Below are 26,409 nucleotides of genomic sequence, written 5' to 3' on the forward strand. Positions count from 1 at the left end.
TAATGCTAATGAACTCGATGTAACATCAACACTCCAACGAAAATAGGAGTACTGTTGAGAAAGAGGCAAAATTATTGCATTGCAGCTGAAGTTTGACTAACTAGATGACTTAAATCAAAGTTAGGTCAATTTGTTGGATCAATTTAGCTATTTCACTTTAAATTGTTATTTTATCCTTGATTTTATTATATATCACTAGTAGTATAGACGAATTGAATCAAACCTAAAATTTTGAACTTCAAGTTCAAGTTCGACTCGAAATTAATATTCAAAATATGTTTGTAAGTTATTCAAACTTGTTCGGAAAAAAATATTCGGAAGACTAAAAATATTTTTATAAAATATATAATATATTAATAAAATTTTAAAATCATTGTGGATCGTGAACTATCGAACAAATGAATTTGTACTCGAGTTCATATGAAAATAAAATTTGAACATTTTCCGGTTCAACTCGATCGAGTTTGAAATACAAATCCAATATCTTTCGAGTTAGCATGAAAAAACTCGCAAACCAACTCAATCCATTTGAACCCATGTATATCACATATTTGAATAGTCCTATATTTAAAAACCGAAGGGTTTCTTTGCAAATACAACTTAATCTTCGAATTTGAGATCGATTAACTCGACAATTACTGGAGATTGAAAAGCTTTACCCAATCAAACTCAAACTAAAATTCTTGTTTTTTTCCTCAAGCCAATATATATAAAATTATATGGGACAGTATATATTTCAGTGACAAAAACATCATTTTCACAAATGTGTACTCACATAATAGACTTCAAAAACGGTTTGGCTCTAATTAACGACGGTTTGGATTATATAAATCATCGTTAATTTGCGACGGTTTTTGCAAAACGATCGCAAAGGGCTAGCGAAGATGACTTTCCAGACGGTTTGAAAATCCGTTGGTAAAAACGTCGCTAATGATTTTTATTTTATTTTATTTTATTTGTAGTGGGAGGAGATAGTTTTGTGGAGAAAATGCATTTTAATTTTATTTTAAATAAACATAATATCTCCTTTTTTTCTTGAGCTTGAGTCATAATTTTAGCACTGTTTTTGAAAGTCTTCAATTCACGATAAATGTTCAAATTATAAGCATAGAAACAATTAACCGATTTACGCGGCAGCTAATTATAAATAGATAAGCACATGATCACAGCAACACATAATTTGTTTGTCCCATAAATCACACAAAAAATTACAACAGAAATAGAAGGGGACGGGGACGTTGCGTATATATATAGTTTTGATATGTTGCTCACTCATCGTGTCAATCTATGACCAATTTGAATANTATATTCATGGTTTGCCGAAGATTTTACCGGCAAGAATGGCAGCATTCATAACATTTTTGATGACATCCACGACTTCACCAGCTTTGCAAGTGTTGCCTTTGAAAGAAGGGGCACCCGATCTTCTGAACCTCTCCACACAATTCAAGAATTCTTTGTTGCACTGTTGGCTTAAGTAATCGTCTGCTTAATTCCATCACATTAATTAATCTCAATATTAATTTCTAGAAATAATTTAAACATTAAAATTTTATTAAAATAATTTGATTTCTTATTGAAAAATCCCCACCAATTATTTGATTAAATAATCAACAACGATTTAGATTGACATTATTTATTTTACTTGTATGTGATGCTTAACTATTATATACAGCCGACGCGTATGAAGTCTCTACTCTCCACCTACTTCCTATTTTAAATCATATTTCCTGGGCTTATTTTGTAAGGCACCTATCAATCAAGAAAATGGTGAAAGTTTACATAATTTGGGTTTCAATTTTCTAGGTAGTGAAAATATAGAAAATAGGGAATTGCTCTTGAATCTGCCTTCTTGTTTTTATGTCACGTTAGCGTCAAGATGAAATATAAGTAAATGTCAAAAAACCTTATTTCGATGATTGTCAAAACTCGAAATAGACAAACTTATATATAATTTAGAATGACATTTGATGGGGTAGAAGGTGTGAACTGGTTTTTGGCAATGATCAGAACAAAAAAAAAGGGATTCTAAGAAATTAAATAACAAACAGATAAAAGACTGGAGTTGAGAAGTCCCCATCGAAAGTTTGACACCACAATTCTATAGGGGTGGTATAACATATTGTAATGAACAAAAAAATCATATACCATATAACTTATTAAAAAATATATATCGATATGGTATCAAAAATTTCGATATATCGGATTTTCGCTTTATAAAACTAACATACTGAAATTTTGCGGTATACTGAGATTTCAGTACATTATCAGTATATATCGTTTTATACAAAAAANATACACTTAAATTAATTAAAGTTATTTAATTTAAGAAATTAACTGTAAGAACTTACCGCCTTTGTGTTGTATGCATTGATCATGCCTCATACAACAAGCGTCTAAGCGGTCGCAAGGCCGCTCTCCCGGGCATCCACTGTACAGAAGTCCACAGTATTTCCCGTATCTCAAGAATGGAGGAACTGGTCCCAAAATTTAGCAACGATTCCATTTCAAAAATACCAATTTTTATGACATTAAATTATTTAACTGAAATCAATCATTTGAGTAGAATAAACAGAGCTGGTTTACCTTCACAGAACTTTGATTCACATGTTCTACTGCATTCTTTATTCTAAACAAAAAACAAACAAAACAATTGGTGCCAAATNATACACACACACACACACACACACAATAAACTTACCACTTTGAGGCCTACATCTACATGAAGGCCAACATTAAGGGCATGATCGGGGCCAACACAAAATCCCAAGAAAATTATGACACATCCGATGAAGAAAAAGGGAGTTGTATTATAAGCAACCATTGGAGAAATATTGAAGGGGATCGAAGAACAAAAATGGAAGCTTGGTTTTTGGTTGAAAGCAGCTGTGATTAATTTATAGAGAGAAAACACAGAAAATGTGAAGAAGCTTGAACAAAGGGGGAATGGGACGGGACAGACAGACGGGGGTGGTACGTATCTAGTTGTCTTGTTGCGTCCCGTGACAAGTTTTTTGTAGTGTTGCTTCACATTTCTCACTAATAAAAATAAATTTTTTTTATTAAACTTGACTTTTTAAATATTTTTTTTTACAGAGAAACATATATAGTTTTAATATTAATTTGTATAAATAGTTTTAATATTTTTTAAATAGTTTTCTAACTATCATTTGATTATCAACATATATGTCAACTTACATAGAAATATAAAAGCCTCACGTGATGTAACGATATTGAAATAGGAGGAGAAACATTTTCGATATAGTATAGGTTAACTTATTATTTTCTATTCAAATGCACGTAATTTGGGGGTTGAAATTTGGTATTTGAAGATTTGTACATAAATTATGGGTAATTGGCTGTAATTACATACAGACTAAAATAGTTGGAATTAATTAAAAAAATATTGATTGTTCGTAATTTAAGTTGGGAGGGAGCGGTGATTTTGGTATAACACACATTTGGTTTTATTGTGAGAAAATATCTCTCCCGCGTGGCCAACTGGCTTTGTTACTTTGCATCTACTGTGAATTGTCACGGGGTGGGTCCAATTGGCGATAATACTCGAATCGACGGTTCCAATTTCAAATAAAAGATGAAAACCGGAATTGAACCGTTCAAATACGGTTCTATTTCCGGTTCCTGACGATTTCGGTCCTAGTTTGGTTGCGTGGTTGGCACATACATTATATATTTTGTACGACTCTTCTAAGTTTGAAGTCTACTCCGAGCCCATTCACTATTCCTTTGGGCTTTAATTTGGAAGGGCCCGTAATAACTGTATGAATCGAAGCCCAATACGGTAAGGCCTTCCAATCTCTCTCTATCAGGCTGAAAGGTGCGTTGCATTAATTATTTGTTTCCTGGAAGGATTCTCATAAAATACGATCCGTGAGACCGTCTCACACAAATTTTTACCTAGTTTTTCTCAGGACTGTTTTCGAGTTAAGTTATAATTTATATTATGATTGTTATTTTTATTTAGAAATATATAATTGAGAGAGATTTTATTATAAATTTGAGACTTTAAATTTAAAATATGGAATTATTTATAACATAAATGTGCAAGTTTTATTTAATTTAGATTTAAATATACATATTTAATTTCATTGTTTTCAAATTTTTAAAAAAGTAAACACCATTGAATGAATTGGTCTTGGAAGAGTAAAGGAAGAAAAGACCTAGGGCTATTATGGTAAATGAGCTGTCAATGCCGATTTAGCCATTCGAGACGTCAATTAAATTTTGGCATTCTTAGTTTCTCCCACGCTGAACACTTGCACTTTCTGCTAACTCTTCGATTACCTTTGCAAAATTTCTCCATTCTGTTTTTCGATTAATGGCTTCCGCGATCAAGAAAGTCAACATGATTACCCAAATCGTGCGGCTCAAGCAAGTCGTGAAGCGCTGGAAAACCAACAGCCTCACGCGCCGCTACTTCTTCGATGTTGCGGCCTCAAAGCGGCCAACCCCGCCAGGATCTCTCGCCGTCTACGTCGGACCGGACCGGCGGCGGTTCGTGATTCCGACTCGGTTCCTGAACCTCCCGGTGTTCGTGTCCCTTCTCCGCATGGCGGAGGAGGAGTTCGGGTTCCGGACCTCTGGCGGCCTGGCTCTTCCATGCGACCCAGGCTTTTTCACGAAGATCTTGGTGTTCCTGGAGGAAGACGAAGAAAGGTTTTGTGGGCTGGGACTGGATGAGTTATCGAAGATGATCTCTGAAATGGGTATGGAGAGTTCCGAGCAGTCGTCGTGTAAAGAATCTGGACACGCCTCCTTCACGCCATTGCTGCACAAAACTAGGGTTTATCAGTGAGCCTGCCCAATAATCTTTTCACAACCCAAATTTTCTCCCTCTTTTGCAAGGGTTTGATTAATGTGGTCCATTGCCCCTTTGGTTGGACGAGGTTTATTTTCTTGTAGGTTTTCTGAACCATCCTTGAGGCCACAGTTATAGTTTTAATGGAGGTCTGCTGGCTGCTCAACGAGATGATATTAATTTTCTTTTCCAATTTCCAGACCTCTTTTATTTTAATTAATTATTTTCGATGCGAGGGGGGAATGTCAATTGATTGAATTTTGGTTATGGATTAATTGACATTATTTATATTTTTAATTTGAATATCTATTGGTCTCTATTGGTCGGCATGTTGTGATTATTATTTAAATTTTATTATGAATAAAGGGGAAATAAATAAAAATAATTATAACTACTCTTTTCAAATATACGTCGTAACATATAGTAGTTACTATGCATACGCGAATGCGTGTGTACGNATATATATATATATATATATATCATGCAAAATAATTGTTGAAGCAACCAACTATATTCAATAAATAACGTACCAAAATCTATATGCGATAATAAATAATTATTGAATGTGATTATCTGAATTCTAAATATAAAAAAAATAAATTTAAAACATGATAAATTATCTGAAGACTAAGAGTGTTCATTGATCGGTTCAGTTTTCGATTTTGAAAATGTATAATCCGGTATCCGAACAGTTTTTTTTCGGTTCGGTTTTCTGATATAACGGTTCGGTTTATTAGATTTCGATATATATTTAAATTAGTAGTTAAAATACAATATATTATTTTTTAATTAATTTTTTAGTAAATTTTAAAATATAAAGTTTAAATTAACAAAATTAATAACAATCAATTAAAAATTAACATATTTGATTCTTAATTCACTAAATATCATCTCATAAAATATATAATCTAAATAAAAATATTAATTTAATTAAATTTCGGTTTTTCGATCTTTAGGTTTTGACAAATAAAATCTGAAATCGAACAATATAAACTTCGGTCTAAACATTTATATCCGAATTTAAAGACCCAGCTTTCGATTGAGTTCTCTTTACAATATATTCGGTTTAGATTTACCTTTTTTATCGTTTTTATCCGAAGTTTGAATACGGAATAAGATAAGTTTGATGTCTAGTAAATGATCAATAAAGTAGAGATATAAATTTACACTCTGATATAAAAAAAAAAAAATCCTTCATATATATATAAAAGGTAAATCATATTTATTTTAAAGTAGGTCTCTTGTGAGACGGTCTCACGAATATTTATCTGTGAGATGGGTCAACTCTACCGATATTCACAATAAAAAGTAATACTCTTAGCATAAAAAGTAATATTTTTTTTCATGGATGACCCAAATAAAAAATATGTCTCATAAAATACGATCCGTGAGACCGTCTCACATAATTTTTTACTATTTTAATGTTGTTGGATTGTTAAAGATATAATTGCGTACGTCTCACATAATTTTTTACTATTTTAATTTACCATACTTATCCATAAAACTGTATTTGTGTGCTTGGTTCTAATTTTTAAAATATATTTTAGTTGAACAGAAATCAGAATGTGCATGATATGACTTTAAAAATAAAAAGAAAAATTGCAAAAATGGTGATCTATGTTTAACTATTTCGGTTTTTTTTTTTTAACTAGTCATAATTGGGTCATGGTCATGTAACTTTTTTTTTTTTTTCCACTTGATCATATTTTGTCGAAATGATTATGTGACATCAGCACGTCAGTATTTTTTATACCACGTCAGCAAAGACATTACTAGAATTTTTTATTTGTGGTGAAATCGATTTTTTTAAAATATTTAATCCTTATCAATAAAATGTTAAAAATAAAATAAAATATTAAACATTTATCCCCAAATAATAATTATAATGGTATATATTGAATAATATTTGGCAAAAATTAGAAGAATTTTGAATGTAAAAAAATTATTTAAAAATCAAATTATTAATCATTATTTATTTTGTTAATATATTTATAATTAGAAAATTTGAAGTGAAACGGGTGCAACCATCTACCACCCCTAGTTTTGTCATCGTGTATCAATATATTTTCGACGTCACGTCAATAGTTTTTGACATCACATGAATATTTCGTTGAAATAAGACCAAAAGCCAAAAGAATACCCAAGTTATAATAAGAGCAGTTAAAATATTAAAAGTCAAAATAGTTAAATTTAAAATACAACAGTTTTGATTATTTTCTTAAATAATAAAAAAAAAAGATGTCCTATTTATATGAAATAGGATCCTTTAGAATGACACCGCTCGAGCAATGAAAAGAGAATAATCATTTTATTTTTCCTTTCATGTGGATGATATTGTTTCTTTTTTATAAGTCGAGCAAAATACATATCAAGTATTCAGGTAGATTCTAGTAGTGGGCTTACTAAAATAAATAGGTCTTGTGTGATACATTCTCACGCATCTTTTTTAGCAAAACGGGTCAATCTTACTTATTTTTACAATAAAAATAATATTTTTGACATATAAAATAACTTGTTCAAACACTATATCATGATAGATTTGTTATGGGTGCAGAAGTTAATTAGTTACGTCCAGACATGCGTTCGATATTTACGAGATAGGTCAAACCTTATATCATGATGGATTTGTTATGAGTGGAAGTTAGTTAGTTACATCTAGACATGCGTACGATATTTGCGCGATGGGTCGAACGGACTTGCATCCGTGAGAGACCGGTTAAATAAGCTAGGGGACATAATTTATATAACATGAAGAGGCGTGATTGTCGCCTTTAAAATTGTATGCTTCGTTTTTGAGAAACAGAAAATTAGGCGTCAAGTCATGTCCGGTCTCGAACAACGATTTTCACGCCCATTACATTTCGCATCGATCACGCATGCCTTATTTGTTTTGTTTTAAATAAGGTTGATGCGTGATTAATACATGTTAAAATTTGGCATATTAATTACCCTTTTTTCTCTATTTCCCTTTGTAAATGGTAAAATAATTTAACAAATTTTTGTTCGAATATGCTAGTCATATTCTTTAACATGAAATTTGTTCCATATGAGGGTGGTCGATATATATAAGAAACCTTGTAAGCCAATAACAGTACCAGTTCAGTATTCTAAAGTGATTTATCTTTCAAATTAGTTCACGCACAAAAAATATAAGTTGGAGCTCAAATTTATTGATTTTAAAAAATAAAAAAATAGATCGACACACATATACACCTTCATTTATATTTTTTTTTTAAATAAACCAACGTATATGTAAATAAATAAATAAATAATATGTTTTTTATTTTTAAAAAATAAAAAACCCTTGGCTGTCACTAGTTGAATATGCACATATACACATTGTTATAAGGTTAAAATTAATATTGTTTTAGACTTTATGAGTAAGATTTGAACCAAACAAAGGCTTATTTAATTGGAAGGAGTCAAGGATAAAAATGGGGTAAATCAGATTTGGAAGCACATGTGGACATGGAGGGCTTTTTCAGGAAACAAGTCAGAAAGGACGTGTTTGGTACTTTCATTAAAACCAAGGGAAGTGCATATACGGAAATGTACCGATTACAGTAATTTTCGTCTCAAACATATAAATTTATATATTTTCTTAAATATATTAAAAAATCATTTGAAATATAATTTTATCATTATTTAATTCATTAAAAAATAGTTGAACCTTTTTCAAGATCTAATTAATAAAGATATAATATTAAAACACAATAAAAAAATGTTACTAAAGATAGAAAATTGAAAAAAAATATGAAACACCAATAAAATATATTTTAATTAAAAATTTGTTTTGGCCTCTCGTTATTTGCAATGCACGGTCAGATTTTGTAGTTATATTGATTTAATTTGTGAATTATTGCACCTTTTCATATGAATAGTTTCTGAGATTTCTAGGCGTGTCAAAATCAAACACAACTCATCAATCCGACACGTTTTAATCCGAAATAAATCAGGTTTGGATTTTTTTGAGTTCGGGTCAGATCGGGGTTGGACCCGATAGCTGACCCGAAAAAAATAATCAGGTTGGGTTGGGTTAGGTTGGATTGAGTTGACCCGAAAATTTTAATTTTAATTTTTTAAAAAATATAATCAATAATTATTGCCTATTTTTTATATATTGTATGTCTGAAAAAATATTTATTGTATATTTATATCATAAATTTTCATTATTTAATAATTATTTTGAAGATTTTAAAATTTTTAAACAGTTGTTTATTTGATTTAGTAAATATATTTTATTTTTCTACAATTAGACTTTCAAATTTAAATCATATATATAAGAGATATTTTATTATTATGTGTTTAAATTAAAATATTATTTTTATTTAATTTTCTTTTTTAAAAATTTAAAAAATCCAAAATCGAGTTGATCAGGTTGATTCGGGTTCGGGTTGAGCAATTTTTGAATAGTATTATTGCTCAACCCGATCCAATCTATCGGAATTGACACCATTAGAGATTTATGATATATTGATACAATTAAAATAATAAATGATTATTGTAATATAAAATTAAAGTATTCTTTAGTTAAATAGTGCCAAAAAAAATGGAAACAATAATTAAAATAGAAAATTATTAGCGGCAAGATTGGGTTTGACTGGGGCAAAAACTTTGGGCAGTTTCTTTATACAATCCTTACGTTTATCGTACAACGTTACTGCCGACCATGCTCTGTCCACGAAATTAATGCCAATCGTAACTCGTGAATAATTTTGTATTTAGTATCGCTGATTATTGTTATTATTTGACAAAGAATTATTATTAATTATAATAATTAAAAAAATTCCAATGGGCTCATTTAAGACCAAGATAATAAATTTGGGACAAGATTTTAATATCGAGACACAATTATAACAAATTTGAGCTAATTCAAATAAATAATTAAATCAATAAATAAAGAATTGGAATTATGAAAGATAGATTTGCCTATCAACTTTATCTTTGTCATGTGATTCATTTATTTGAAGTCAGATTCCGCCAGCACCTAAGAATAGGTTGGGCCTCACACACAATTTAACTTATTGGGAATTGAATATTATATTACATGTTTAGCAATATATATAATTTTTAATAAATGCTATATAAATTACGAGAAATTGGGTACTTTTTTAGTACCACATTTCAACATGAAGTGTATCACAATTTGTATGATATAGTACCACAATTTTGTGGGTAGGGAGTGAACCCAAAGAAATGTTTTGATTGATGATTTTTCACCAACTTCCCCTATAAATTACTCCAACTTTTTCCTTATTTTTTTTCATTGGAGGGTTTTTTTTTGGTATTGAACTCAATATAACTTCCAATTTGGGGAAGATTCATATATATGTGTAATAAAAATGATAGGTAGACAACAAACTACCATCTAGATTAGGTGCTTAGCGGATGTCTAGACAAATTTTTTTACTCAAATAATTCATTTATATCAAATTCAAATTTAAAATCAATGACATATTAATTATAATCAGCTTAGGCCATCGATTTTTTTACCAGCACTCACAGACATCGTATTTAAAAAATCGGAATGTTAGACGACCACTTAGCATCGCCTTTTAGAACACCGATATATACCACTAAGCTAACAAAGCCTGAGCCAACTTTTTCCTATTTCAATGGAAGATTACACCTCAGNATATGATCGTCACGCTGGGTCGTCGCGTTGGGCTTACATTCATCTCTATAATCAATCTCAGTACATTCGAGTCGAATTCAAACAAAATCGTCGGGTTTGAACCAACTACAATATGAAATAACATAAGCAGTAATCAGAAATTTTGTAACAAATTTACGAGGCAACGTAGAATTTCTACAAAGTGGACTATGTAATTTAAGATCAGCATCTATGCTGATGGTATACAGGAAGTAAAATGGCTAAATCAAATTTACTGCCAAAACTGCTTCCCTCGGCTTGGTTCTTTCCTCCATATATTCTTCGAGTACAAAATTACATGACTCCATCTCCCCTTGAATCGTGTCAGGAAAAATCAAGAAAGAAGCATAAAATTTTTTTCCTACTAGAGATGTCGTTCCCTACGCCTTCTCAATCACCCGAAACATATTTCTTTTCTTCGTAATATTTCTTTTCGCTTGCTTCTTTCTTCGCATTTCGCTTCTGTCAAAGTAGGAAATAACTTGGTCATTCATATTCATATTGCAAGATAAAATTAAATCTTGACTATCTTTACGGCTCTTGAGGATTTTGAGACTGACTTGAATTAGAAGATAGTAAGTAAAAATACCAAATAAATCTCATGGTTAGCAATGATTCTCTGGGCTATAGAGGTGGTCGTAATATCTTTAGGGCTCTCAAGGATTTTGAAAATTTCCATGCTTTTGGGAACTGCGTAAGGATCCGAATTGCCCTGCGTTAAGCAAACGATTTTTTTCTAAGATAATCACCCTTTTCACAATATATTTAGTTAAATCCCACGTAGAAGTTAGATTCACTTACGTTGGAGAAACAGTTGTCCTCGGTGACTGTCCCATGAACAACCAAAGATATGTTGAATGTCGTAATCTATTACATGCCAAAGATAAAAAAAAAAAACAAATCAAGAACAAATAAATCTGTTAATCACAGCAAGTCAAAAGATATCATTCACACGTTAACATAAAGATCGAACGCCCAAATTTAAAACCTTGTTCAAGCATTTTTCGGTGGGATTTTTCTCGTTATTGATGACACTCACTTGAAGCATGAATGAAATCTTAAATCCAGTTCATTTTATGCCATTGAACTATTTAATTTCAGCAGTTATCTCATTAAGAAAATGGTATTCCTTGTAGCTGCAATTTCACACATTGACCAGCCAAAGAAAAGGGAATAAATAACCAGAGTTGAAACTGAAAAATATGATCGTTGATAAAACTAAAGTAATTTTAAACGGGCGCGGGCGCCATTACAAATAAGTTCATAAACTTCAAGAGGTGGATGAATTATGAATTTTAGAGACGTTTAATGAAAGTCAAATCTCGAGGAAGGTAGATGTCATCAACTTTTAGAATTTTTTTTAGCTTAAATTACTAGAAGAGGAAAAGATAGTTATGCTATATGAACTGTAGATTTTTTTTTTATCGCTCTAACAAAAATGTGACCATTTGCATATCTCAGGAAAGTTAATGCATCGCTGAGTAATTAGGAGATATTAAGAGAATAATTCACAATCTTGTGGGAAATTGATGTAATTGACCACTAAAGTCGTGCTTAACTTTTCGAAGGCCAAATTATGAAGATGCTTTTAACACAAAGCAGAACGAAATTTATTTACCCTTTTCTGCCAACACAACCCTTAACCTGAATATAATTTACTTTATTTGTCTATCAATTGAATACCCTAAGAAGCAAGAAAAATTTCCAGCAAATATGAAAGCTAATATCTCTTTTTGGTTACTTCACAAGATAACTCACCATATCTTTAGTAACTTCCAAGGGTGCACCAATGATGACCTCATCAACGTAACGGCATGCCAGAACGCTAAGACTACGCTCATGTAGATTCATCAATGGAAAATGAGTCCCACGGAGTTCACTATAAAACAAAAATCATCACAACACAAAAAATATGGTTAGAACGGTGTGGTTGATGATGCTGATGATTTTGTTTCAACTTCAATTTTATTATTGTACGAAGAGTATTTGACTATTTGTTGATACCAAAGCCACGAGACTACAATTATTGATTCGTACAGTGGAATAACAAATGCTTAATACGAAGCAAGGGATCATACCTCACGGTCTGGTCTGTATAAATACCAACAAGAAGAAAATCTCCGAGCTGCCTAGCTTTTTTTAGAATCTGTAAATCACAAAGAGCAATTTATTAGGCATAAATAAGCGTACTTTTAACATTTGATTTAAATAGGCTTGAGATGATGTTAGGTTAGGTCAATTTATTGAGTTTCTATTTTTGCATGGCCATAATGCTATAATTTGATTGCTTTGTTTCATCGTATGGGCGGGGTCTAGATTATAAATATCATCGAAAAATTTCATGATGCAATATAGAGATCTTTCTTTAATGAGAATATTGCTTTATTAATAAAAAAGAACAAAGGTTTAGTAAAGCTATATCTAGTTAAAATAAAAGCAGCACCATTGATGATAACATTTAACAAAAATATTGACCAAAGCACTGAAAGCTTCATGAAGTTTAGAAAAATACCTCCACGTGCCCAGCATGAAAAAGATCAAATGCCCCGTCAATGTACACGACACGATAATTTGGTCCAGGTCCCTAAAAATTTTAAGATAATTTACAACTTTCATCAAAATAAATCTGAAAAATGAGGAATAAAGATGTTATCGATGAAGATTAACTAGAACATGTGAAATAAGTAAGACGCCATGAAAATACAAATGAAGTATGACTTTGAAACATATAACATTAACTTAAATCAATGGTTTTCAAGTTTGTAATCTTGATTAGAAGCCATTATATTTTTCCTTGTTTTAAGATACAAATTGTGACAATGTAAGGGTTACTATTTCGTAATTCTTCTCCAGCCAACTTGGTCAAATGATGTAGCTAATTCTCAACACACCAAATCACTGCTTACAGAATAACAAATGGAAACTCATCTACGCTTTTTGGTCAGGAGACTGGTTTCAGCTTAAAGATTTCCCCAGTTTGCGGTACGACGAGTCAATGAAATTGCGGAAAGAATTTTAATATACCGTGCCATTTGAAAATTGCACTATTCGTCTTGATGTGGGTAGGAAATGAGAGATGTGTCCTCCGTTAGCCCGAGACTCCTCACTTCCCGGGCTAGTTAAGTTTTCAAATTCACCTGAGTGACCTGATTCCAAGAGTACTTTCTTGGCCTCAGCATCTTTCATGTAAGAAAGTATTCTTCCTGCACAAATAATGATATGACAAATAAAACAATGAGATTATAAACAATTTCACGGAGATGCTTAAGTGACAACCAGAATCTTCATTTTGAGACATTTATGATGATCAGAACATGCCCTCGTTGGAGAAACTACTGGAGTTTATCCAACAGGAAACTACTATTCTAAGTTAAAATCTTGCAAATCGAATTTCAACGAAAAAGAACAACGTGATTACAGTACCAACTATATCAGTGCTTGAGACGCCTTCAGTGCGTTTAATTTGCTTGTACCGACCAGCCTTCTTTGCCAGAGCATATGCATCAGTTCCATCTGCTAGAGTGCAGGGATCATCACCGTGTATGATATAGTCAATCTTATGCTCATTGAAAAGGCGGTTCATAAACTCTTCAGTAATTGCATATGGGGCATCAGCAATTACTTCATCCACCCACTTCAACCCACTAACAAGGGCGAGCCTGAAAAAAAAACTTCAAATTAGATCACAAGTACAAAAATCATCTGTAATCATACTCGGGGGTAAAATTGATCTGTCCATAGAAATGAAACACGTAGCAGCCAAGAATTTGTCTCATTACAGCATTGAGTGTGCATGCTAAATTCGAAATAAGAACAAATACAAATATAAAGCAAAGGAGTGGTAAATAATCTAAAATAACAAGATTTCAAAAAGGAAAAAAAATATTTTCCAATGTCGGCCAGCCTTTCAGGATGAAAGATTTTCAAAATATTTATCATTGCATAAAATGTTATCATAATATGGATGACAAAACCCGGAAAACACGAAGTATTCATAAATCCCAAATGCTGCATTGCGAAAATTAGAAGCACCCGATATACATTTTACCACCCACGATAGCTGATGCACCAGTATCTTTTTTTAGTTCAGTCACCAGTTCATTGTTCATTCCAATGAAGGAAAATCTCGCAAGATAAGAAGAGAGCGATGAAAGACAAAATCCCGGATAGACTCTGATTGAATCTTGACTGAGGCTCTGGAACTACGCAAAATTGAACAGAACGACGAAATTCAATTCACCAAAATCACATAAAATCTATGACACAATTATTCCAATTAATGAAGCTTACCATGCCCTTAATTAGCAAGCACTCATTTTTCTAACTTCAGCGAGCCAATCAGCTAAATATTGTTGGAGAAACACTCATTCCGGTTCAAAAATAAAAGAGACATTTCAAAACATACACAATTCGTTTGCACCTCATTAATACCTTTCTTGCATGGATAAAACAGGAGGCCCTTTATTCGCAATGATCTCTTCATCACTCACAACTCCCACAACCAATTCATCCCCCAACTCCTTTGCTTGTCTCAAAGCATTTGCATGGCCATAGTGCATCAGATCGAAGCATCCATCCATATAGACGCGAACACGTTTCTTGGTGCTCTTTTTCTTATGAAAAAACCTCGATTGAGGAATAAGGAAAGGCACGGTCGGAACACTAATCGCACCGAAGTAGCTTGTCGAAAAACTTAGCAATGCACAAGTAAGCATTATACCACCAAATAGATGTGAGTAGTAATATACCCCATCTTTTATCCAATTACTGCTCACAAACTCCATCCGGCTCCTCTTATTACTTTATCTCAAGGCCCTTTATTGGCCTTGTATAACAATGTAAGAGGAGACACGAATCCTGAAGATACACCAGAACCAAATTAAGAAGAGACAAAACGTGAGACAATGTAATAAACCAGAAAAACGAATCTTTTTATCATAAGAAAAGAGTTAGGTCAGAAATCCAACAAATTTATCGGGATGAAATTTTTTTTATGTAGATCAAATACGAGAATAATGGAAAAGAAAGACGGGACTACAAAAATAAAATTGGCAAGAAAATCAAAAAGTAACTTTTCCTATTTTTATCGTTGAATCGCATCAGAATAATTCAGTAATAGGTAAGTGATTCAAGGATGGATATTACATAAGATCAACAACCATGAATTTAATCAGCCCATATCAAGAAAATCAAACAAGGTCAGTTTCAGACAAAAAATCTAATCTTGAATGCATCCATTCAATATGAACAGCTGATCCAAGAATTGAAGAAATGTAACATAAAAAAAATACAAAAACTTTTGAAATCAGGTGGACCTGAGAGAATGCGCAGATGGGCTGTTGGAAAAAATCAAGAAAAATGGAAGACAGGTAAGGGTCCTTCTTAGTCTTCTTCCTAACGATTTACTCGGATCGGATACTTCGATTCTGTGTCATAGAATGTGAATATTGTCATTTTGTAAATAACATAAAAACTAACGGCTGGACCATAAATCAAAGTTCTTCACGAAATGGGTGTCTTGTGCAATAATAATCTTTTCACCTGTTTCGTTGTTGCGTCTCCACTATTCTTGGTATGATTGTAAATCCAAATATCTGCCTTAATTTCCTGCAACGAAGCAATAAAAGATTCTTTTCTTACATTTAATTAAATAATATATTCCAAATTCCAAAAAAGAGAGAGAAATTATGTCCACAGATTTTTGAATATGAATTCAGAGTCAAATATAATCTGGCCCATTGAGCGAAAACCGACTCAATCAATTTCTATTGCACTAGAAACGGAATATTATTTAAAGAAATTCATTTTTTTATGTGATTGATTAAGCAAATGTGAAAAAAAAATCTTTATATTTGACTGAAATTGGTCAATCTTCAATCAATAATTCAGAATCGTGTTAATTAAGATTCTCTTTTTATGGGTAGCCGAAAACGAGTTCATTGTGCTAAGATTATTTAATTCTTTTTTCCACCTGAATTATCAATCAGATTGGGATTCGAGATTACCCATCAAATTTTTTTTTTAAAATAATTTTTAAAACAAATACTTCGTTGAAAATATATTAAGATTAAAATAATAACTAAATAAAATTTAAAAATATATATCTAGTAGACTAGTAGTACTTCATGAGTATTGAGACCTTGAAATGCAGAATTCGAACCCGATTCGAGATCAAAATAGCATAATACTTTAAATTGTGTTCGAGTTAGTTGAACTCGACTCAAACTTAAAATCGAGATTTCATGAAGTTTTGATGAGTTTAAAAAATGACGAATCAATAAAAATCTCAAAATTATTTTCATATTGAAATCAATTTTGAGATTAGGTTAAGAAAGAAAATTTAAGTGTGATTAAAGACAAAAACTTGTGTGAGAAGTTCTCACCGATCGTATTTTGTGATACAAATATATTATTTGGGTCATCCATAAAAAAATATTACTTTTTATGCTAAAGTATTACTTTTTATTGTGAATATTGATAAAGTTGACTCGTCTTACAGATTAAGATCCGTGAGACAATTTCATATTAGAATTAGTTTATGATAATTTACTAGTCGGTGGGATGTGATCAACTTGATATAGACATGTAAGACTTTGATATGCCTACGCATCACTTCATTTGAAAATCACATGTGAGTTTTCAACTTTATATTTTATGAATAAATTCTTTTTTAAAAAGAAATATTTTACAAATAAATTTGTCTTTATTGAATTCGGTCAAAACACACTATGTAAGCAAGCATGAAGAAATTTGTCAAGCGCGTGTAAGAATGATGGGATGGAAATTTAACAAAATTTTATGTATTTCATATTCTCACGTCAATGTTGTAGGATCGAACGGTTGTTGTTTTACCAAACTTGTAATTGGTATATTAGTACAAGTCGAATGTTTAAATCGTACAACAACTCAAACATCACGATTCGATCTATATCTCAACAAGAACAATTATTGCACTCATACAATCTTCCTTCCAACAATTTTTGTATGACCATGTGTTATGTGATGATATAATTTAAGAGATTTTTCATGGAATCTTCAATAAACTCTACAAGTAATGGAACTGCTATAATCGATGTCCCGAAACTTTCAATAGCTAAATAAAGGTTGAAACGGAAAGCTCGTTTCAATTATTTTTCCTCCATCCTCACAACTAGTTCCGTTGTTCATGATTTTAGGTTTTATTTGAATCTATAAATTTCAAATGTATTTTTGTTGTTTTAGATAAATAAAACTTCAAATTCATTGATTGCTTGTTTATGTAATGATTTATGTTGATTATGATATATTTTAAGTTTATCCAACAATAAAGACATTTGAAATTCATTCTACTTTATGTAACTAATGTGTAAATAAATAATATGACTTTAAGATTTTATCTATTATTTAATTATTATCAATAAAATTATAATCGAAATATATATTTCAAATTCGTCTCCTCAAATGCAACCTTAAATGTCTCTACCACAACTATTAGTTCACGATTATTTCGGTCACATATTCGTACTATCGATTAAAGTTAAACCTTATAAAGTAATTAATTTTTTGGAATACTCGCGATCCCTTTTTAAAATTTCATAAATATCCCTAGTATTTTTTTAATAGATAAAACATATTAAAATCTTGATTAAAATATTTCTAACTTCTTATTCAATTTTCATCCAAATTAAACTATGCAGATTGTATTTGGATTGAGTTACGATTTCAAATCTATTTTCGTTATTAAATAAGTTAAATATCTTCTCCGTGAGATGGTCTCACATAAATTTTTGCTTTTTAAAATTATCTAATCGATGAAAACACATTTTAAGTCCATAGATTTCAAGTCCTTCCATATAAACACAACCTCACATTTTTTTTTTTAATTTCCCACCAAAATAAAAATAACCACCACGTCAAAGATCTATGTGCTTCGAAAAGGTAAGTATAATTTTTAAAGAGTAGGTTTTTCATAAAACGGTTTAACGGATCTTTATTCGTGAGACGGATCAACCATGTCCATATTTACAATAAAAATTAATATATTTGACATAAAAAGTAATACTTTTTCGTGAATGATATATTTGTTTCACAAAAATGACATGTGAGACCGTCTCACATGAGTTTTTGTGATTTTTAAAATCATTTACTTAAAAATAAAAAATTAAGGGTAAACAAACAAAGATTATAATTGGGTATTACGGACTCAAAAAATGGTGGTGGTGGAGAAGAGCAAGTCATGGGTCCTACGCTCCGCAACAATCGGAGATGGGTCGCAGTCCTTGGTAAGTTCGAATGCGTGTCAATGCAATGGCTTCACTTAACCACGGTTTTATAGTCCATTTTTTTGGTGACAGAACTGTGTTTGAGGAACCCAAACATGGGGTTGGTGAAAAAAGATGCGTCTTTTACGACAAACCCATGTGGAAAATGCGCTAGGATCAATCTTTCTTCGTTTAATTTCAGTCGTCTTGTGAGAAGCTCGAATTTTCTAAATAATGATGAAAATAACATTGCGTTGCTTCCTTTCCAAAAGGGATCCCATTTTTGTGGTTTAGGGTGGTTTTAGGCTTGCAATCCTGGCACTCTCTGGTGGTGAAATTGCCTGAGGTTAGTTGAGCTTCTGGAGAGGTTAATGCAGGGAATGGGTTTGTGAGGTGGGGATCTTTTGCTGCTGTTTTTTCGATAGGAGCTTGGATGATATACACGTGGATTACGGTGTGAGCTTCGTAGATTGCGTGATGGTGGAAATGCAATTAGCCAGTGGAAGGAGGCGGAGCCAAATCGTTTCTTTGTTGTTTGAAAGTGGTGCTACGAAGCCATATGGGTTTCGTGGCCGGTCGTGACTAGTAAGTTTGAAAGTTTTCTTATGTACTAGACTGGTACGTTTTCTTATGTAATAGTCTGGTATTCTGGGTGTTGAGCTCCCTTATTTGATCCATGGCATGACAAGATGCTTTCACCGAGGATCTTGCCGGTGGAACGGGCCATGTTGGAAATGGTCATCATCGATACGTGTGGATAATGTGGCCAACTGAATGTTGTCAAGTGAGTAAATTCCGTCCGAAGAGATCCATCTGATTTGGAAAAAAGAACTATAATCAAGTTAGTGTCCACAACGCGGCCCATGTTGCGTAATGAGCTTGATTAAGATGCATACACCTAGTTGACGGGTGAGTGAAAGTCATTTAGAGTATGCAACCAACAGGGGAAAGAGCTCTGCCCATGTTTACGTTATAAGCTTGATCGAGGCATTTATACTGCCTATCCATAGGTGGCTGGAAGCCCCTAGAGATAGCCATCCTGGGCATAGTTGGTACAATTCTACTTAGGCTTTGCATGTAATTGTAGACTCTTTAAGAATTTTGAGATAAACTCCCATTTAGTATATTAGTGTTTTTGTTTTTGGACCTTGCTCTGGGCTCATGGTATAGCTGTTGGGGGAATGCCAATGCAAAATGTGTTATATTTGATGATTTGGGATGGGTAAAATCAGTTAGGAGAGGAGGCTATTGTTTCCTTTATTGTTGGGAAGGAAATTTTACGGATCATGTCTTCGCAATATGGTCTTTTTCGACCCTCGCACCGAGGGGGGTTGTGCTTGGTGGAAAATGTGGCATTCCCCTATTAACCATAGATTCTTGGGTGATGAAGCATTTAAAGAATGAGAAATGGATTAAGGAATGTAGTATTGTTATGAAAGGGTTCAGCAATGACTTTCTCAAATACTGTTCCATGTTGAAATAATTTGTAATTCAAGAGTCATGTTAAACCAAGTGTCAAGAGTCACGTTCTAGATGGTCAAAACAAATTGTTAAATCTTAGTATTTTGAGTCTAGAGTTAATATGCATTGGGAATTGATATTCTCTTTGTATTAATAGGTCATTGTAATCTGAAATTTAATCTATCAAAAATTATCAAACAATCAATAAAATAAAAATATTAGCAAGTGTTTTTCTTCACTTGAGAAAAGTATTCTGCAATTTATTAAAAGTCTTCAGCTGTGCCAACATTCCATTGGATTATCATAACTGGGAAATAGGATGGATGCTAAGCGAGTCTATCTTGATTGCCATGACATACGCGAAAGCACTTCAAAATCATGGAACATCTGATGGCAGGGAAATGGACAAGGCTTTGTCTTTACATCAAGAGTTTGTCTTCACAGAGAGCCAGATAATTTGTTATGCTGGTGTCAGTTTTCTTGAAATTTCATGCTTTGCCTACGACTGGCACTGTTTATAGTTTTTCTGTTGTATTGTCTGGTTTCTTTATAAGATTTAATATGTCATGGAAATTGTCTAAAATTTTCACTACATCAACCAGAGAACCTGCTAGTTTTCAAGTGCTTTTTTTCATTAGCTTTCCTTAGACAATGTCTTGTGGTGAGTAGATAACCTTGATCTTTTGATTGTAGTGTGATATCTAGGTATGAAATGATCTTGAAAACATTTTAAATGGAAATTAAATGGGTGGAATTTCTAATAAATTTTTTCAGCTCACATTGTCTTTAACTCTTATGGCCACATGCAAATGAGCTTCTCCTTGTGGGTGAAGTAAATTATTTTTCCTCTCTGTTGGCATAATTTGCAGTCACAAATATTTCTTTCTGCCTTGTGGGGGTTCATTGTTGTATACATTAGATATATTAGTAGTTTGCCTTGCCTTTTAATCTCTGAGCACAATTTTGTCCCACGACATTTTACAAATTCAGACATTATTTGCATATTGACACTCTTAGCATGCTCGTAATTGACAGAAATGATGTCATTCCTCAACTCCGTGCCTACCTACATATTGTAAAGGTTATTTTATTGGTGATGCCTGTGGTTTTCATCTTCGCGTTTTCTTGTCATATGCATTCAGGGCAATCTTGAGTTATTTATCTTGTTGTTTATCTTTGAGATATTGAGTTGACTGCAAGATTCCCTTCAAATGCTGAGAAGGAACATGTAACAGTCTGTATAAGAAAATCATATAACATTTACTAATGTTGAATAAATTTGATATCTAAAAACTATATTAATATGTGGAGGAGTTTATTGCATCAGACATGTTAATGTATTGATCTTTCAGTTTCCCATTGTGGAAGATGTTGCAGAAAAAAAGCATCTAGCTACTATACATGCCTAATGCTTCCTTTAGGCAATTTGGTTTATTAAATTTTAGTTCATATCATGCATGACAGACCAAAGAGAGAAATAGCTGCACCAGTTTCTGGGTTTGAGTTTCGAGAGGCTTCTTGTAGGGCATAATCCGCATTTTCACTCATTTTCATGTTAGTTGTCTAACTCTATACTGAGATTCTGTATCGAACTTTTCTTTACTTCGTTTTTTAAAAAAAATTAGCAACCACAAAATTTATTGATTGACTCATTGAGAGACTTGAAATTAGGCAGTTGCAGCAAATCTTGGATTTGAGAGTAAATGGAATGGATGAATATCTTGTGGATACATCGGCCAATTTCCCTCCAAGTTTTGGACATGAGTGAAAGGTGAGTGTTCACTGTTTATCTTCCATTGTCGGTGCTTTTCATTATTGGATTCGTCAAGTTGTAGACTGGTTGATTTTCAAGGACATAATTTTGGTTCGAGAAGTCGTACTAATTAATATTGGTAAAATGATTTATTAACAAGGACTTAGGTTTGTACGTGCATGTAAAGTAAATGGATAGATTTCTTCGTTTGGACAGAGCCCAAAGTCAAAAACATTTATGCAAACAGTTCTCAGCACGCCTTTCTTATTTATTATTTAAACACTTCCAAAGAATACACATACCTATACATGGATGATACTTAAGGCTTGGTAGAAGGACTAGAACAATATATAAAAATAATAATAATAAAGAACAGAACACCCCCAACAACCAAAACCCATGACGAAAAAGGAAAAGAAATACTTAGACAAAATAAAAAAAATAAAGATCTTGGACTTCATTAAAATCTTTAACATCATGCTATGGAGCATTCTGGGGGGAACCCTTGAGGAAACCTCCTGTAGTCAGTGCAATAGTTGTAAACCATATAATTCTTCTGTATCCACTTCATTTTTGCAGTGGCAGCATAATCCAGTGACTGTGAGAACCAAGAGTTCGTGGAACATGAAGCATAGTTGGGGCAAGAGAGGGCATTGAATCCAGTGAAAGTAGCATAGAAAGGAGCCTTCGACCAATCCGTTTTCACTAGTCCCCCTCTCGTTGCCCAGTCATCCGCATTCCACAGGCTCGCGTATATCCACATCTGTTGGCTTTTCGGGAACGGTATCCCTCGAGATTCAAGATTCTTGAATTGCCTCACCGGAGTTCCGTCGACTGAAAATCTGTTCAAATTTATTAAACGTCCTAATTAGACAAATAATCATCAAGCTTTAGAACTTCCAGACGGTTTGAAATTCATTTTAGGGACATTCGTCGCCCGCAGGATCTTCCCCTGCTTTCGAATACATGCACGTACACGTAGATATATGTGTGTATGGCTGTTATAATTACTCTTACATGATGCTTTGAGGATTCCATTGGATGGAGTAAGTATGGAAGTCCTTGGTGGGATCAAACCAGAGATAAAATTGTTGCTCTTTGCTGCCTTTGCCTTGTGCATACACATTTGTATGCATTACATAAGGTTGCCCGCTTAGATTACCAAGAAATTCGAAGTCGATTTCATCGTGGAATTGTCCAAGTGATGATAACTAAAATATATACGATGAATACTGTTAGTGAAATAACTGATGCATCATCCACTGTTTCTTGTTGTTTAAGAATGATTAATTTGATGTCTTTGGCATGTCGAAAGTTACATTTCTAACACCAAATTACTGTCCCTTCTCACCTCTCTAGCTAGGGGATTATATATAAACGTATACACATATGAATGGATATCGACTTACATAGTATGTTGTAACCGTGCCAGCAGAATTTCCAGGCACAAGCTTGATCTTCATGTCGATTTTCCCAAACAGGAACTGTCTCTTGGACCTGAATCCGGAGCCAGATTCCCTGTCTAAAGTCAGTGTAAGCGAATTTCCGTTATCGAAAGATTTCGCCCGTCCACCCCCCCATGTTACGGCAAAATCTTGGTAGAAATTCCCAGCAAAAGTAGCCGAGACGAAGAAAAACAAGGCGAAAAAAATCGTAAGCATCTTCATTTTGTGTTTTGAGTTTGTGTTTTTTACAGTTGTGTTGTGCATGAAAAATGTGTCGGTTTATATAATGTGCATAGGGGCAGAGTCTGGTGGGGTTTGAGATTTTGGGTGGATATGCTCGAAAATAGTACATTTGATTAGGATGATGAAATCATGTAACTCAATCAACTTCATTTATCATAATATATACATAACTTTTATTTATTTTTCTTTTTAAAATAGAGTTCACATATATATATATATATGAATTTTTTAAAGATTTTTTTTATATTGGAAAAGACAAGTATTAATATTCAATTTTAATTTCCCGTTACATAATATGATATAATTATTGAAACGATTAATAAAAAAGAAACAAGCGTAGCTATTGAGGGGATGTTAATGTTGACTTGGACTTGTAAAAGAAGAGGGACCATGAGACAGCTAATGCAATGACGTGAGAACTATCAATAATCCTTTTCAAAAACTCATGTGAGACGGTTCCACGAGTCGTATTTTATGAGATAGATATTTTATTTGAGTAATATATGAAAAATTATTATTTTTTATGTTAAGAGTATTACTTTTTATTATGAATATCAGTAAAATTGACTCGTTTCACAGATAAATATTCATGAGACCATCTCATAAGAGACATACTGTTGAGTAAGAGACACACGAGAAAATAAATCGAAGAATATATACAAGTCGACAAATTTGAGGTATAAAATAACAAACATCGACCTTAAGAGTATATATATCTTTACAATATCAATTCACGTCATCTCAAATTTTACGAACTCGTATATGTTCTTGGACTACGTGAGAGGTATTAATATTTACATGCATGCTAGATATCTCAATAATTCGATTATATTATTTTATTTTTATAATTTTTTTTTGGAAATAATTATTTAAATAAATAAAGAAGAAAGGGTGGCAGCCATCCTTTGGTGACACAGCTGGCTGGGATGTAACCGTACTGTTTGTTAATGGTTGATTTGATTTTTGAGGCCTTGGTATTCATTGGCTTAGAACAAGTTGCACTACTGGAGATTTTTTATTTGGTACCTACCCTACGTGAAATTACTATTTCAGACTCGTAATTTTTTTTAAAAAATAAAATATTTTAAAGATAAGATTATTTTTCTCAATTGTAAATATTATCAAACAAATTCATTCAATTGCAATCTTTTTGGTTTAGTACAAGTTGCATAATTAGGCACTTATATATATATATAACACAAAAGTGCCTAATTATATATATATATACATATATATACTAATAAAAAATTCACACGTATTGCATGTATTATTATTATTTTTTATTTGATCAAATAATACTAAACAATTAACACAAAATTATTTTCAATTTATAAGAGTTGTTCGATTTAAAATGGAAGTTTTGTTTAGATTTTTTTCTATGTAAAATATGAAGTGACTTGAGAAGGTTTGTAATAAGGATAATTATGAAATTAAATATTTTGGTGTGCTCAAATGTAGTTACTCTAAGGGTTTCATACTTAATAATATACTAGTTACTCTGCACACGCGATGCGTGTGTGTACAGTTTTTTTTATTATTATCGATGGACTAAAGTAAAATTTGACAAATTATGAAGGAACTAAATTGATATTTGAATGGTTGTTTAAAAAAAATAAAACTAAAAATGTGTGTTGAAAATAGAACTTTTTTAAAAAGGTTATCTAATTATACCAATATAATTTCTTAATCAGAAGGTAGATTTTTAATTAAGAAATCCAAAACGTTGTATGAAAGTCTAAATCAATTTAGATTTCTTACGATAAAAACTGAATTCATTAAATGTATTTATTGATTAATTGTTTTATAGTGTAGTTTTGGGTATTTTTATTAGATAAAAAATTATTGATAATATTGGTCTACGGTATGTTCATCACTACGCAATTTTGTTATCTATATCGTCAAAACTAATTCTAGTCACACATCTTTCGATTTTTATCAATTTTAGTCGTTTCTCGTCGGGAGAGTTAGTGTGACATTGTACATATATGCATCTATTTGACAAATTAGATCAACGCCACATCTGCGTCAATTTGGAAAAATGAACAAAAGCAAATTTAATATAATAATACTGAGATTTAAGGACATGCAGAATAAAAAATCATAAATAAACAAATATAAAAAATGAAAATTGTAATTTTCCCAAAAACTTTAGAAAACAATAATGTATTTCCCACACCAAACAAGGGCATTATTGGAAGATAAATCTAATGTTTTTCTGCATTTTCAATAATTTCGTGAGCATTCATTTATTTATATGTGATGAGATGCATTATTTTTGTGGGAACCAGACACAGCTATTCGTTTTGAGGTCACAGATGGACTGGTAGCATCATTCATCACTCCAAATCAAAACACATAATTCAAATAGTAATGTTATTGTTTGCAAAATATTGATATTTGCGGACGTCCCAGAAATTGTTTGCACAATATTGATATTTACGGGTGTGTCAGGTGCGAAGTTGCACCAACTTGTGTGAAAATGATAAAATATAACTTCTAATTATTCAAGCCACGTGAATTCTAAATTCGACAGTCAGTTCTACTCTCCTAAAACAAAAACAACGTCAAAATGAATAAAACTATCGGAAATTGATGGAAATAAATCCCTAACATAATTTTGAATTTACAAGAACCGCAGGAATTCTTCAAAACATGAAAAATATAATAAATTGTTGCTGAAGCCTAAAACGAGAAGACCTAAAATGCTAGAACAATTACTGTAAAGCTTGAAAACTAATGTTTGAAGATTGAAAATTAGCAGAGAGCTTTTTGCAGATTTTTGTGCATAGAGTTGT

At 32.1% G+C, this 26,409-nt stretch overlaps 4 protein-coding genes and 1 long non-coding RNA gene across 7 annotated transcripts; 2 read left to right on the forward strand and 3 right to left on the reverse strand.

The window, feature by feature from the left end:
• Positions 1–1,306: 1,306 nt before the first annotated feature.
• LOC140961941 (phospholipase A2-alpha) lies at positions 1,307–2,935 on the reverse strand. Its single transcript, XM_073420771.1, has 4 exons — positions 2,702–2,935; positions 2,587–2,629; positions 2,352–2,477; positions 1,307–1,485 (listed from the first exon to the last, which is right to left on the reverse strand). The coding sequence occupies exons 1-4, from the start codon at positions 2,822–2,824 to the stop codon at positions 1,310–1,312; spliced, it is 468 nt and encodes a 155-aa protein (XP_073276872.1). The 5' UTR covers positions 2,825–2,935; the 3' UTR covers positions 1,307–1,309.
• Positions 2,936–4,339: 1,404 nt separating this feature from the next.
• Positions 4,340–4,816, forward strand: LOC140972522 (protein SMALL AUXIN UP-REGULATED RNA 16-like). Its single transcript, XM_073434939.1, has one exon. It carries the CDS (start codon positions 4,340–4,342, stop codon positions 4,814–4,816), a length of 477 nt encoding a protein of 158 aa, XP_073291040.1.
• A 5,728-nt stretch (positions 4,817–10,544) lies between these two features.
• On the reverse strand, positions 10,545–16,227 carry LOC140984862 (ethanolamine-phosphate cytidylyltransferase-like). Of its 2 annotated transcripts, XM_073452536.1 has the most exons (11): positions 16,014–16,226; positions 15,788–15,898; positions 14,904–15,329; positions 13,896–14,131; positions 13,497–13,675; positions 12,985–13,056; positions 12,551–12,618; positions 12,231–12,351; positions 11,274–11,339; positions 11,062–11,184; positions 10,545–10,934 (listed from the first exon to the last, which is right to left on the reverse strand). In XM_073452536.1, the coding sequence occupies exons 3-11, from the start codon at positions 15,254–15,256 to the stop codon at positions 10,863–10,865; spliced, it is 1,290 nt and encodes a 429-aa protein (XP_073308637.1). In that variant the 5' UTR covers positions 15,257–15,329; positions 15,788–15,898; positions 16,014–16,226; the 3' UTR covers positions 10,545–10,862. The 2 variants fall into 2 exon arrangements, with proteins under 2 accessions (XP_073308637.1, XP_073308645.1); XM_073452544.1 differs by lacking the exon at positions 15,788–15,898 and having other exon boundaries at positions 16,014–16,227.
• Positions 16,228–18,673: 2,446 nt separating this feature from the next.
• On the forward strand, positions 18,674–22,310 carry LOC140984886 (uncharacterized). 2 transcript variants are annotated; one of them, XR_012176667.1, is made up of 2 exons: positions 18,674–21,727; positions 21,845–22,310. It is a non-coding gene; the product is annotated as an uncharacterized lncRNA (long non-coding RNA). The 2 variants fall into 2 exon arrangements; XR_012176666.1 differs by having other exon boundaries at positions 21,849–22,310.
• LOC140984878 (xyloglucan endotransglucosylase protein 1-like) lies at positions 22,287–23,630 on the reverse strand. Its single transcript, XM_073452555.1, has 3 exons — positions 23,336–23,630; positions 22,944–23,137; positions 22,287–22,768 (listed from the first exon to the last, which is right to left on the reverse strand). Exons 1-3 carry the CDS (start codon positions 23,591–23,593, stop codon positions 22,402–22,404), a joined length of 819 nt encoding a protein of 272 aa, XP_073308656.1. The 5' UTR covers positions 23,594–23,630; the 3' UTR covers positions 22,287–22,401.
• Between the last annotated feature and the right edge of the window lie 2,779 nt (positions 23,631–26,409).

The sequence above is a fragment of the Primulina huaijiensis genome, chromosome 1 (assembly GCF_012295235.1).
Source record: "Primulina huaijiensis isolate GDHJ02 chromosome 1, ASM1229523v2, whole genome shotgun sequence".
NCBI lineage: Eukaryota > Viridiplantae > Streptophyta > Magnoliopsida > Lamiales > Gesneriaceae > Primulina > Primulina huaijiensis.